Genomic DNA, 13,380 nt, shown 5'->3' with positions numbered 1-13,380 from the left:
TGACACACTATCAGCCTATATCACTGAGGGGAAAAGATAGCAGACTTCACCTCACATCTCCAGTTGTCAGTCTGTCCCTGAAATATTCTATCTCTCCTCTCAGCTTAAAAAGCTGAGAAAGCTATGTCTGTTTCCTTCCCTTTATACAAAGCAGAGAAAGAAAATGAGAAATYTTTTAACTACAAGTTAAAGGGTCAGAAATGCATTTATCAAAATACAAAGGGAAATCTAGAGTTTTATCTCTGGAGCACAGCTATCAACACACATTATATCACAAAGGTTACTGTGCTCAACTGTGCATGGCAGCCTGAAAATTACTGGTTTGACTTACACATTTTGTACACCGAAAAAGGTAAGTGCTTGTCTCTAATTCTTTTTTATACAGAAAAAGATTTAAGCTTTCTTGGATAGATGCCATCAGCTTCATGAAAATCTGGTACCATTTTTTAAGCATTTTACTGTTTTTCTGGTTTTGTTTTTAAAAAGAATGTGCCAGAGACAGACCAGATGTAAACCACCAGCACGGGCTCTGCCAAGCCTTCCGCAAAAACTGATCCCAAGACTACTTTAGTCTCACMGCTTTGCCAAGTTACAGCAGAGTGAAAATGATCAGTCACAGTGTTTCCATCCACCCATTCTGAATACAGTGAACAGCCACAAGTTTATTTTTTTAAAAAAATCAAATTCTGCTGCTGTTTGGAAAAAAAATGGAGCAACAGAAGAGAGAAGCGGTACCATTCAGTCTGTAGCACTAGACAGAAATGAGCACTAAGAAGCTAGAGTAACACAGAATTTACCCAGACACTCAAACAAAAAAAAAAAAAAACCCACACAAAAAACCGGATCAATGTGAAATTAGTGAGCAAAAGGAACGGATTTTGTCCCCTCCAGAAGAGATACTTTCAGAAATGACTGCCAAATTCACTATAAAGCTACTAGCCACTTACATCCAAGAGCTGAACCATCTGTAGCAAAGAAATATCAGCAGTTGGAAAGGCAAAACTGAAGGAAATGCCTTCTTGCTTGATCATTTCACAGAAACATGTAATAGCTGAGGCTGGAAGTAACCTTTGGAAATTGTCTCTTCCAACCACCACTGCTCAAAGCAGAGTAAACTAGAGCTGGCTGCCCATATCCAGTCACARTTTTAAGCACCACCAAGAACAGACTCCGTAATGCTACATATTCGAGTGTTCAACCATCCCCAGAACAAAAATGCTTCTTCTCATGTTTCAGTGGAAATTCCTGTATTTCAGTTTGTGCCCACTGCCTCTTCCTCTGTCATTTGACACCACTGAAAAGAGCCTGRCTCCATCCTCTTCACTACATGCATCAGATATTTATATACACGSATAAGATCTCCCTGAGCCTTCTCTTCTCCAGGCTGAGCACCACCAGACCCYTCAGTCTCTTCCTGTACCACATAACTTTAAGATTTCTTTACAACACAGATGCAGTCCTTTCGTGACTCTCAGACAAACCATGTCTCTCTCACCCTGGGGATTATGTTGAAGCATTTTACTGTTTCTTAGGTTTCAAAGCCAAAGTCTTCAAGAGGGGATGCATTAAAAGCACTGAGATATCTTGTTAGTATTTTTTGTCACTTTCTACAAAAAGTCTAACGAGTTTTGGTGCTTGGGGTTGAGCGGTGGTTTGTTTCGGTTTTATTTCTACCAGATTAATAAACTGGTATGTCACATAGAAAGTTACACATCTTTGGATTTTTTTAATGCCTGCTGAACTTCAGGGAAGACATTTGGCCAAGGAATACATTTATTTTGGATGTAAAAGAACCAAGGAATTGGGTGCTWTAGGATTCTTCCATTTGACCAAACAGCAGGAAAAAGGGCAAAAGAGAGGTATAATCAGGAACCATGTGGTACAGAATAGGTCATCTCACAGTAAACTTAAACAAAAACTAAACATTTCTAGCCAGTTGAGGCAAAAGCAACTATGCAAAAGTTCACCAAAATTTTCTTAGGAAAGATCAAGGAAAAAAAAATATACAAAGATATTTGACTCAAGTAATTTCACTGACCATGGTGTCTGGAACTTAAAAAAGAACACTGTATGTCTGTACTTGAAGTATCTGATATGAAGGAACGTCTCTATCTTACAGAACCCTAAATACACCCTGATAGATATGGCCTTTCTTCATCCATTCCCTGAAACATGATTCCAGCAGCAACACCCACTTCAGTGCATGCCTCACCTGACCATGCTGCTCCATGGTCAGCAATTCTTTCCATTATGCAAGCAAAAGGTTTTTGCAGMGCTGAGATGCAAACTGAATCAAGAAACATACCAGGCTGGAAAACAGTCAGGAGGAAAAATATTCAGCTGAACTGGTTTTCCAATCCCATTCTCTGAGATGCTGCACAACACTACTGGCATGAAAAACAAAGAATTGCAGAGCAGGAGCAGGCAAGTAATCCTGTTACAGACTGTCTAACCACTGCACTAGAGATGTGGAAAAAGAAGTAGATTTGTATGTTTCTGGTGAAAGTGGACTAAGAGACCTTAAACTTCATCTGTTAAAAAAAAAGGGTAAAATGAGATGCTACTACTGATCATGTAATGTGATACTAAACTCTTATTCATGGTCATAATACCAACAAAATTATTGAAATAAATAATATGTGTTAAAGATGATTAAAAGAACTTAAAAATAAGTAAGTTTGACTAGCTATTATAGGTACAATAGTGTGGTACGTTTACCCTGGCTTACTGTCAGATGTGCACCCAACCCATCTCTCATTTTCTTTCCTCAACAGGACAAGAAATGAAAACAAAATGAAACAGATTAGGTCAAGCTAAAAGTGTGATTATTTACCAATCGCCATTGCACGCAAAAAATATTTGACTTGGGGAAAATTAAATTTGTAACTAATTTAAAAAAAAAAGAGGATGGTGAGGAGAACCAAAACCAAAACACCTTCTCCCTACACTTCACCTTCTTCACAGAGACAACTGCACTTCTTCATTCCAAACTCCTTTATCTCCCTGCTTCTTGACAGGGTCGATTAAAATCACACAATCATTTTGGTTGAAAAAGGCCCATTAACCCAACATCAGCAAGATCACCACGATACCAAATCCCTAAGCACCATGCCTACCTACATGTCTTCTAAATACTTGCAGGGATGCTTATTCAACCACTTCCCCGGACAGCCTGTTCCAGTGCTTGACAATCCTTTTGGATCAGATGGGGAATGGAGGGTCATGCATAACAGCTCTTCACACTTTTTCCCTGCCCTATCATGTGTCCTCTCCACAAGATTTATTCCTTCAGGAAAACACTGCTCAAGCATGGGCTGCAGTGAGGATCCTCTCTCCACTGGGGATCTTCATGGGCTGCAAGGGTTCACCCTGCATCACCATGGCGCCATTTGCCAGTTAACCACCTACTCAGCACTGAGGATCTGATGGTGGCACTTCACACACCCAGGGGAAGGGAAGCAGACATTAYTTCCAGTGTTTCACATTAGCTTGGCTCTATGCCAGTGGCCCGAATGCTCATCAACGTTGAGATTTATTTCAATTTACTTTGACCAAAAAGCAAAGCAGTTTAGGAGCCCCAAAACCATTCATTATGTAAATCAATATGTAAGAACAACCAGGAGATTGGATCCAGTGTAGGCTCTGGAGCCAAACTAAAATCCTGACCCAAAAGCAAAATCTGTCACATACACTCTTCCCCTCTTCAAAAGGAAGTCTGTTTAAGAAAGGTTGAGAAATACAAACTTTACAAAGTTTATATTAGGAAAGAATGCCTTCATTAAACCACTGGAATAAATTAAAGTGCCATAAAAACTTTAAACAGCAGCCCTGTAGCTGATCAGCTGTGCATCAAAAGAGCACTTTAGCTCTCTAAATGAAGATAACGAAAAAGTCAAACTTCTAAATATTCTTAAAAATTTCTTAGAACCAGGCAATTTAAAAATTAAGTTTTGTGTCATAAATGCTTAAAAAAAACCAAAAACTAACCAGATAATGAKAAGTGTCCTTTCACCATGCCTTATTTTAAATAGCTGCCATTCCCTTATGTCTGTTCACCCTTAGTATACCATAAAATTCARTATTCCTGATTTCCAATTGTCATAAATTAATTTTACTACTTGAATTTCATATTAGTTTTCTACCTTAATGCCATGGTTATCTTCACTTYTGTCATCTCTTCCCAAATCCTCCTTGGATTACCACCCATTCCTCTGTCACCACTCATATATACATATATGATATGAGTGATATCATATATCAATTTTACAACCTTTTACAAGTTTTTAAACCCATGCTCACTCTTACAGTTGGGAAAGGAAATAAAAGCAATGTTGCTCCAATTGCTATTTGAATTTGCTACAAATAGTTCTTCTTTTGTACTGAAGATAATTAGATGGCAATATACAGCTATCCAATAAATGGATTTTAACAGTAAAATCAGATGTACGGGGGGAATCCACACCACTCACTGTTAAACACAGAAGACACCAATAGTGATTTCACTTCTCAGAACAAACAAAATCTGGTTTCCAATGGAGTCATTACTCTCTACAGAACTGTAAAAAACCAAAATCCCTTTGTATCATAATGACAATATTCCCATCAGGTAAGAGTTACCATRCACAACTTAAAAGCTCATTTGTTTACACTCACAATTTAAAAAGCAATTACAATGTTTTGTTCTTCCTATTCTTTCACCACAATTTTTACTCTACAGTTAGACTCCAGGCAAATTGCAAACAAGGAATYCTTAGAGATAACCACTTGGATTCTGACAAATTGCATGAAAACTCCCATCGGTATTCCCACAAACATAACTCATCTATTAAATAAACTGTTTGGAAGCAGCCAGCTGACCAATTATTATTATAGATACAAAAYGCCAGACTTGCTAAAGCATGTGTTCTATCTGGTAAGGGTATCACAAGATACACAGGAAGGGAGAGGATTATTGTGTCAGAGATATGGGGGAAGGGCAGGAAGAACAAAGAACAGTTTTAATTAAAAAAACAGGCCTCCCAAGTACCACTACTCAGAAAATCATTCAATTTTGTAATTTGTGAGAGCTCCTGTAAGTATTTATAAATAGACACTAAAAACATCTTGACTAAGACAATTTTCCATAAATTACAGTTGATGTGCAAAAAAAAGAACAAACAATATACAGGATAAATCGTAGGTGGTCTATCTTTTAAAATGTTTTAAGGTGTTTGACTTCATGATCAATTATACAGTTTTTCAGGTACAAAAACTATAAATACAAGTACAGAATACTCCTCATCTTTCACAGATAATACCTAAATTTTCARTATCACCAGAATACAGCACATAATGCTTTCCATACTGCACTGATGCACACTCCAGCTGGGGGAAAATTCTTTACCAAGATTCCATTTCCTGACCCCAGACCCTTTGCTACCTCCCCTTACTCAAGCACAATTGGGTAAATATTTTCAGCAGGAAAATAATATTGTTACTYTGAACCAACCATATAAAAGAGGAAATGAATGACAAATGATTTCTGGTCTAAGCTCTATAGAAAGCCAATCTTCAGAAAGAATACATAGAAAAAGTTTCCGTAATTCTCATGAGTATTATGTGAACATAGCCAGATCTGCTTTCTACAAACATGCTACTTGTCTGGCCTGTACTTCAAGCAAAAGGCTGCCTTATTTTTTAGATATAAAGCTTGGGTTTATATCCTTGCTTCTCTTCAGCAACTCAGAAAACTACTCATTTCTGTTTCTTTTCCACAACGCTACCAAAAAAAGGGGACTCTCCAGACTTGTAGATCCTGGCAAAGGGCTACTGCACAAAAAAAAAAAACCCAGGATTTATTTCAAGTAATTGAACAAACACACTGCACTGATGATGTATCACATCCCACCACTTTCTCCACTGAGGAGCTCACTATGCAGAATCTACCTGAAGTTTTCCTTCTATATGAAATTTCAGTTTTTTTCAAATCCTTGGTTTACCAAGATAAACAAAAAGAGATTTACCCTCTCAACTGCTCTGCCTCATTTAAAGCAATGCTGGCCAATGTAAATATGGCCACACCAAGAGGCAGTTAGTACAGCTAGCTTARTAGACATAACCAAAACAACCCCAAACTTCATATCACAAGTCCCTCGTGACCCAGATGACTACATCTRAAGCAAAGAGCTTCCAAGACATTCTTCATGTRAATGAGTGATAATTTTAAGAARMCCATCCTAACACCTTAGCACCAAAGCTATTTAATTTTTATAAGATGTTAACATAGTGTCACAATACTGGCAATAGCCTACAACCATTGAAAGACAAAACCAGTGTATTTTTTAAGTCTATGAAGCATAGTTCTGGTATACACATATCTATGCACATATATGTATCAAACTCAATTTGCTTTTCCTTTTTTTTTTTTTTTTTTTTTTTTTTTTTTATTTTTTTTTTTTTTTTTTTTTTTTTTTTTTTTTTTTAAAGAATGGCATTACTTTTATAACATTGTAAGTTTCTGATGCATCACTACTGTTCATGGCTGCACAGGCCTCAAACTCAAAGCAGGAACTCTGGCTGCAAGCATTACTTTTTAAGAACTTATCATCAAGAMTGGTTTTGAATACCTACTAGAAAGAACTCTCCACAATAACCAATTTTTCATTTTACTTTTAATACTTTTTTTTGTACTTGTTTACTTAAATACATAGAAGTATTTATTTTCAGTATAAACTTATATTAACATTGTGATTGTAAATGAATGAATCAGAGATTTTTTTTCATTTTAAACTATAAGAGCCATAACATATACTTCATTAAGTATCAAACAAAAAGCCACCCCATATTTTATAGCATTTCCTTGCTCAACATCATCGTTATTAATACTACACAAGAAATTCCTGTCACCTAATCTCACATACATAAATGTCCTGGAGAAAGTACCAAACTATCACCCAAAATCAGAGTTACTGACTTACTCTAAACAAAGCAGAGTCTCTACCAATGGAGAAAAAAATAAGTTAGTTAAAAAAGGTGAAGAAGGGAAGTGATTTAGACAAGACTACAAAATGAATCACTAGCAAACCCAGGATTTCAGTCCAAACTGACAGCAGCCTAATTCCATTAACTTTGCCCTTTTATTACTACTACTGTACAGATTTTTACTCTTTCTATCTCTAAGGAATCAAAAGTAACCCCCTCTATCAAAAAGCAACCCTGGGTAGTTCCATGCAACAGTTCCATGAGGATGATGCTTGGGAACGCCAGAAACCTCAGGAAGAGAAATATCACTTTGCTAAGCGTGACAACAGCAATGTCTGTGACACAATGTATACAATCCTATCTGAAACAGAAGTTCTAATTCTAATACATAAACACAAAATATAAACAGAAATGAAAATCAGAAGGAATAAAGCAAAAAAACCCAAACGAAAACATGATCAATTTTGAAACTGAGTATTAAGTCTAGCCTCCCAGATGAAGCTAAGAGGACACCATCTGCTTGCAAATACGTCAGACAGGGCTAGAACAATGAGCATTCGAGCCTCATATGCAACATTTATGCATACATTTCAGCTCTAAGCAGAAGCAGTCCCACTGGTTTCTACAGCACATCAAACACACGTAAAGTTTCAAAGCGTAAACATCTGCAAGACTAAGACTGACAATCTGAAAGACTCCTCTTTCTTGTTTTAAAGTCTATTTCCAAAAAAATTAAAAAAAAAACATCATAATCATGCCAGCAGAGAGGAAGGTACTCAGTCACTGAAAAATTAAATCCATCTCAAAAGACTAACTATGCAATATTTGGGGTTCTTTTCTTAGCAAYGTTTTTTGTAATTAATTAGAATGAATTCCACTATGTCTCCTCAAAAGTCTTTTATCTTCAACCTACTGCCATAATTTTCCTTGCTGTAACACTACACATAGCTGGCACAAAGATGGTCTCTCTATCATGYTCTAAATGAATGGCACATTACAAAAGCAGTATAGCCCAAGTACTCAACAAATCAGTCCAAACATCTCATTAACTAAGAGAATCCTGATCGGCGCAATAGTCACCTCACAATATCTCTGATGAAACTTAACAGTATCTATATTTTTCTGCGTGAGTTTTCACAGTAAAAACAGGTGGTAACGAACATTTCCCTGCAGTGTTTGCAATACTAACACTGCCGCATAATGTCAGTGCAGATCAAATTCCATTGTCCAAAATGACTGGATTTAAGGCATAAATACCAAGCAGCCAAGCAGTTAAAAGAATGAACGAATGCACTTTTTTCCTCCCAGTACCTTTACTATTTTACATCAGCTCTAGCAATACAGATAAAAGGCAACGTGCTGACTACAGGCAAAAAAACCACCGTTTTTCAAGAACTTCAAGTAATCCTTACAAAAAAGGTATAACCCATCTCTTCTATAATCCTCCCTATACTTGATTCAAGGATGACTACTGCCACTATTTCACAAAACTCCTCTCAAATATAAATTCAAGTCGGGGAGGTTGGAGTGTGAAAACAAACCCAAACCTTGATGTATCACCCTCYCGGTTTCCTCTCTCCACCTCTTCCCCAGCACAACGGGAGCCTGYTGTCGGTGGCAAACCACTTTTGCTTTGTCTACTCCAATTTAGCAGTCCCGGGACAACTTCGCTGTCCCCGCGGCCCCACGCCGTAGATTTGTGTAGATYTMTCCCAAGTTSGAGWGTACACACACACACACACGGACGAGAACAGACACCCACGCGCGGGGAGGGGGGAACGGTGCCTGAYTTCCCCCCCCATCAGCCCAAATCCTAGGGAAAGGTGCACCTCTAAACGGGGACGGAAGGACGCAATGCTTCCAGGACGGGACCCCCAGCACCCCGGGGTGCTGCCCCTCGGCCCCACCGCCATGGGGGTGAGGTCCCTCCATTCCCAGCCCCGCTCACCGGTGGGCGCGCTGTCGAGGATGCGGAGGTCGTAGGCCCCGGAGCAGCGGTAGTTAGCGGCGGTGCCGTTGTCCCACACCACGACCACCTCCTCGGGGCTCTCGAAGCTGCGCACGGTGCCCACATGGCCCTCGCCGCCATCCTGCTTTCCCCACTTCCAGTCCGGGCCGCGGACCACCCGGGCCCCGACTCCTTCCACCATCACCCGGTTGTTCCGCGAGCTGCTCATCTCGACGGCGGCGCCCCGGGGCGGATGGAGGGGGCGCGCAGCCCGCARGCGGCGGAGGGGGACCCCGATGGGGGCGGCTGCTTCGGGCGCCGGGCGGGAGKCTCCGTCCGGCACTTCTCCTCGCTCGCTGGCTCGCTTGCTCGTTCTCTTCCTTCGTTCCTCCCTCGCCCCCTACGAGCCCATTCCCCAGCCCCAGCGGCGCCCACCGCCGGCCCCKCTCCCGCCGCTACATCCGGGACCTCCGGCCGCGACGGCGGCGGCTCCAGGGAGACCGGCGGGGCCGCCCCCGCCCCGCCGCTTCGCGCATGCGCGGCCTCCCCGGCGGGCGCGGCGCTCGAGCGCCCCCTGCGGAGCCGCGGCGGGCACTGCCCCGCTCGCCCTGCCAGGACCGGCCCCGGGGCTGTGCCCGAGGGAAGGGGCGGAAGCGGTGCAGCGAGCAGGGGATGTTTATCCTTGCAGACAGGACTGCTTGGGGCTTCTCCAGGTCGCCGGTCTGGCCATTCCTTCTGGAATCGTGGAGTCCTGCCGCCGAGAGCTGCGGCGCCGCCCCGCCCGGCCCTGAGGTGATGGTGTGGTGGCGGAGGCGGAGCCGCTCCTACGGCCGGGCTTCCCGAACCGCTCTGCTCCATCCACAAGTTGCTTCTACCGCCTCTGCTTCAGTGGCAGAGGGATTGTCAATTAAATTGTATCAACTAAGTCATGAGCGTTCTACTTTAGGTAAACCGTAGAATAATTGAATGRTTTGGTTTGGAAGGGACCTTGAAGATCATCTCGTTCCARCCTCCCCTGCCATTGGCAGGGACATCTTCCAATAGACCAGGTTGYTCAAATCCCCATCCAACCTGGCCTTGAACACTTCCAGGGATGGGGCATTTTACAATTCTACAATTCTATGATTCCAAATCTGTGTAGTGGTTGCATCATTTTTGAGTTACTATTGTGTCCTCCAATTTCCATTTTAATTTCAAACTGTGGACTTGAGTCTTGCATGCTATTGAGGTGAGTCTGGTGGGGCCATACTTTTGTAGCCCAGGAGCATTTCAAGCTAGTGTTCAGGTGCTCCAGTCTGCCAAAGGGAGGAAYTAGTACCTCCCCCTGCTTTCCCACCTCGGTGCATCCCTCACGGGAGATGAATCTGCTCAAACTTTGAGCCAATTTCTGCAATGCAGTTCTTCATAAACTACCCTCTTCATTAGCATTCTCATGACACTCAAAGATTTCCTTTAACTCCACATATTCTTGCTAATCTTTTCCAGAATATGATTCTTCATTTCAAAAGTGGTCCTCCACTGCTTTTGTCTCTCTTTTTTTTTGTGTCACCTTTTTAAAAGCATCCATCTTAAAGGACAGACAAGTCTGAACCAGACAAAAGGAAACCATTTATTAGTCAACAGGGATATGACTGATAGAAGACAGCCCAGCTACTCTTGTGCCCCTGGTTATTTTTACTGTTTCTSTGCTTTCTTCCACCTTTGTGGTTATGAATGCATCTGGAAGAATCTATCAGGTCATCTCCTGACTTCTTCTGTGCAGTTTTTACAAAATGTATAACACAGTYGAATGATATGAACATGTAACTACCAGGCCACCACATTCCTCACATAATTTATTCCTTCCTAACCCATGCTAAGGCTCAAATGTGAAAATGTACCCTGATAACAGGCAATCCCAAGCAGTGTCCAATTTCTGCTCCTGCAGCCAAAACCTTAAAATGCTAACAGATACCATGCAATTGCCAGGCAGTGTGGGTTTTATGGCAGATGATTCTCCTTATATAAAAGCTACCCACAGCTTGTAATAGCTTGTTACACTGTACATGGCAGAATTTCCCAGGAATACTGGAGGTTTCTTGGTAAATCAAAGGATCTAGCTGGGCTCTTAGGAGCATAATTTTCCCATCTGCCTCACTCTACTTTTTTATACTTTGATAGTTGTGGGTAAGTATAAGGTTCATGCATGCCTCAGGATAATGCAGAGCATGTTTTTCTATTACTCTCTGGTACAGTTAGATAAAAAAGGCTTTTCATAAACAGGAAATGTATGCCAGAAATAACCAATGAAGTCTGAGATCAGCGTTAGATCTCCTGGAGAGAATCTGAAAAGTTCATCACTTACATTAGTTATTCCAAGAAAGATATATCCTAAATTACAGACCTTCAGAGAGTCTGCTGCTGCAGTTCAGCAGCAATGCATGTGGGTAGATACTATCCTGGATCTTCCTCTCTCCCAATAACCCTTCTCCTGATGATTTATGCTATCACAAAAAACCCTGTCTCTCCTACAACTCATCTGCTTTTTCTATCAGATGATTTACTTGCAAACCCCAGAACCTCTAAAGATGCCTAGATTATTTCAGTGGTGTCTTAGATACACAGAACATAGGTAATAACTGGAACCCAACATCTATTGGACTGAATGTGAATGCTCCCCTAACAGCTGACAGGGAGTCCTTACTATCTCAAAATACCATTTTGGTGTGGTAGAAAGTAAAAGCTGGATAAACTGGTCTGATACATTCACTTGACAGTGACTACACGATTGGTTTTTGCTCTCTARTCTCCTGTCATTTCTATTTCTATAGGGCCACAAAGTTGTGGAAGGTGCAAAATTATCATTGGCTACATGATTAGGTTTTCCAGAACCCCGARTATTCTATTGTATTATCTCTTTGAAGCATACATTATATTTTATATTCTATATTCWGTTTAATAATCAGTATTTATTTCTTTGCTTTTCAGGCCTATAATCTAAAAATCATACTTGTAATCCTCCTCAAACGTAGGACCAGTGGATGAATGGAATTGGTGGAATTTTTCAGACTGGCAGAGYAGTAATGCCTTAAACTGCTGCATCAGGAGCAACCAAAGCTCACCTGCCAACGGCTGATTTCCCTGAACAATGTTGCCTGCCCTGTGAGGCAGTGCTTRCTTTGAACACCTCAGGGAGTTGTGACAGAGCAGTTGAATCACAAGCTGGAGGAGGGGACTCCACAGTGCCTTAYGTACACTCGCCTGCAATTTCAGAGACTCATTCATATGCATCCAGTGGAGGAGTCTGGRTGCACAAAACGAATTACTGAACAAGTTCCTTTCTGGCTACCCAAGATTATCATACTGCTGAGTCAATCTTCCAGCTGATGATTATGGTGTTCCTCACCAATTCCAGCCATATTGGAGGAATCCGATGAGGTGCCAAGAGAGACTATCTCTGGTGTATGCAGAGTTCAGTGCTGTGAACTCTGTAAACTCCTTGGTTTTGTTCAAAAGTATATTGACTTTTTGTAAGAGCAGCTGCCACTGTTCTGGAGAGTAGGGCAACCCTCAAGAAATAGGAATTGGACAAATTCCAGTCCATGTTCCTTTCCATCTAAGCCATCCAGAAAGCTGCTTGCCTAAAGTCTGCCTGGTTGCCTTTCAGATCTGTAAAATGCCCTGCTCCAGAAGGAAATTTTAATATAAGTATTTGCATGGATTGAAGAAAAGCCTTGATAGAAGTTTTTTCTGAACTGTCTTGTTTGATGAAGCTGGAAATTACACTGAATTTGCAGTGTAGAATCTAGAACACATAATGCAGAAAGGGGACTGTGCCTTTTGCAGGAAAGAATTCCATGTGAAAGGCTCACYTTTGTATGTTTCAGAAGAAAAAAAWYTCAACTTCTTGGAAAGATAATTTTTAACTTGTGGAGTTAAGAGGTTTTGTTTACTATGTTGCACAAATCCTGAGTTCTAAGAATTTGTCATATGAAGGCTATATATAAATAGCTTCCTAGGAGTTGAGAAASAACATCTAGTTTGGATATAATGAGCAGATGGTAGTTTTCTTTTAAAAGTACAAAGGTAGAGCTTATTACTTTATACTGATCTGAGTCCTAAAATTCTACCTCCTTAGCTCAAGACTATATTTTAGAAAAAGCAAGTTTTTTTAGTCCTCCTCTTGAAAACTGAAAGCATTCTAGATTTTAATTTTCTGGTTTTCCCCAAGAGTGGTTTTGCAGTTTTTTCCTGTGGACAAAAGTACTAGGAAAAGAAATTWGGAAAAAGGAAGCAACTGCCTTGCTTTTATCGATATAAGCCTACTCTTCTGGGTGTAATTAACTCAAGTAACTGAGGAAGAAAGAAAGCAATGAGTTGAAAAATGATGCCTTAATGGAAAAAAAAAATTCCCCAAATGTAATTTTTATTTTTTACTGCAAAGTATGTAATACCTCTCTACAGAAACCTCTGATCAGATGAACACGCCACTT

At 40.7% G+C, this 13,380-nt stretch overlaps 1 protein-coding gene across 3 annotated transcripts in view; it reads right to left on the bottom strand.

The window, feature by feature from the left end:
- MIB1 (MIB E3 ubiquitin protein ligase 1) overlaps positions 1-9,420 on the bottom strand; it is a 77,166-nt gene extending 67,746 nt beyond the window's left edge. For all 3 annotated transcript variants that reach the window (XM_057364934.1, XM_057364936.1, XM_057364935.1), the window contains exon 1: positions 8,909-9,420. In XM_057364934.1, coding sequence (XP_057220917.1) covers positions 8,909-9,137 — 229 coding nt within the window. In that variant the 5' untranslated portion in view covers positions 9,138-9,420. The remainder of the gene's footprint in view (positions 1-8,908) is intronic.
- Positions 9,421-13,380: the final 3,960 nt, after the last annotated feature.

This window comes from Malurus melanocephalus, unplaced genomic scaffold, assembly GCF_030028575.1.
Source record: "Malurus melanocephalus ecotype Western Australia unplaced genomic scaffold, MMel_1.1 scaffold_44, whole genome shotgun sequence".
In the NCBI taxonomy this organism is placed as follows: domain Eukaryota; kingdom Metazoa; phylum Chordata; class Aves; order Passeriformes; family Maluridae; genus Malurus; species Malurus melanocephalus.
This window is presented reverse-complemented; position numbering and strand designations above follow the sequence as displayed.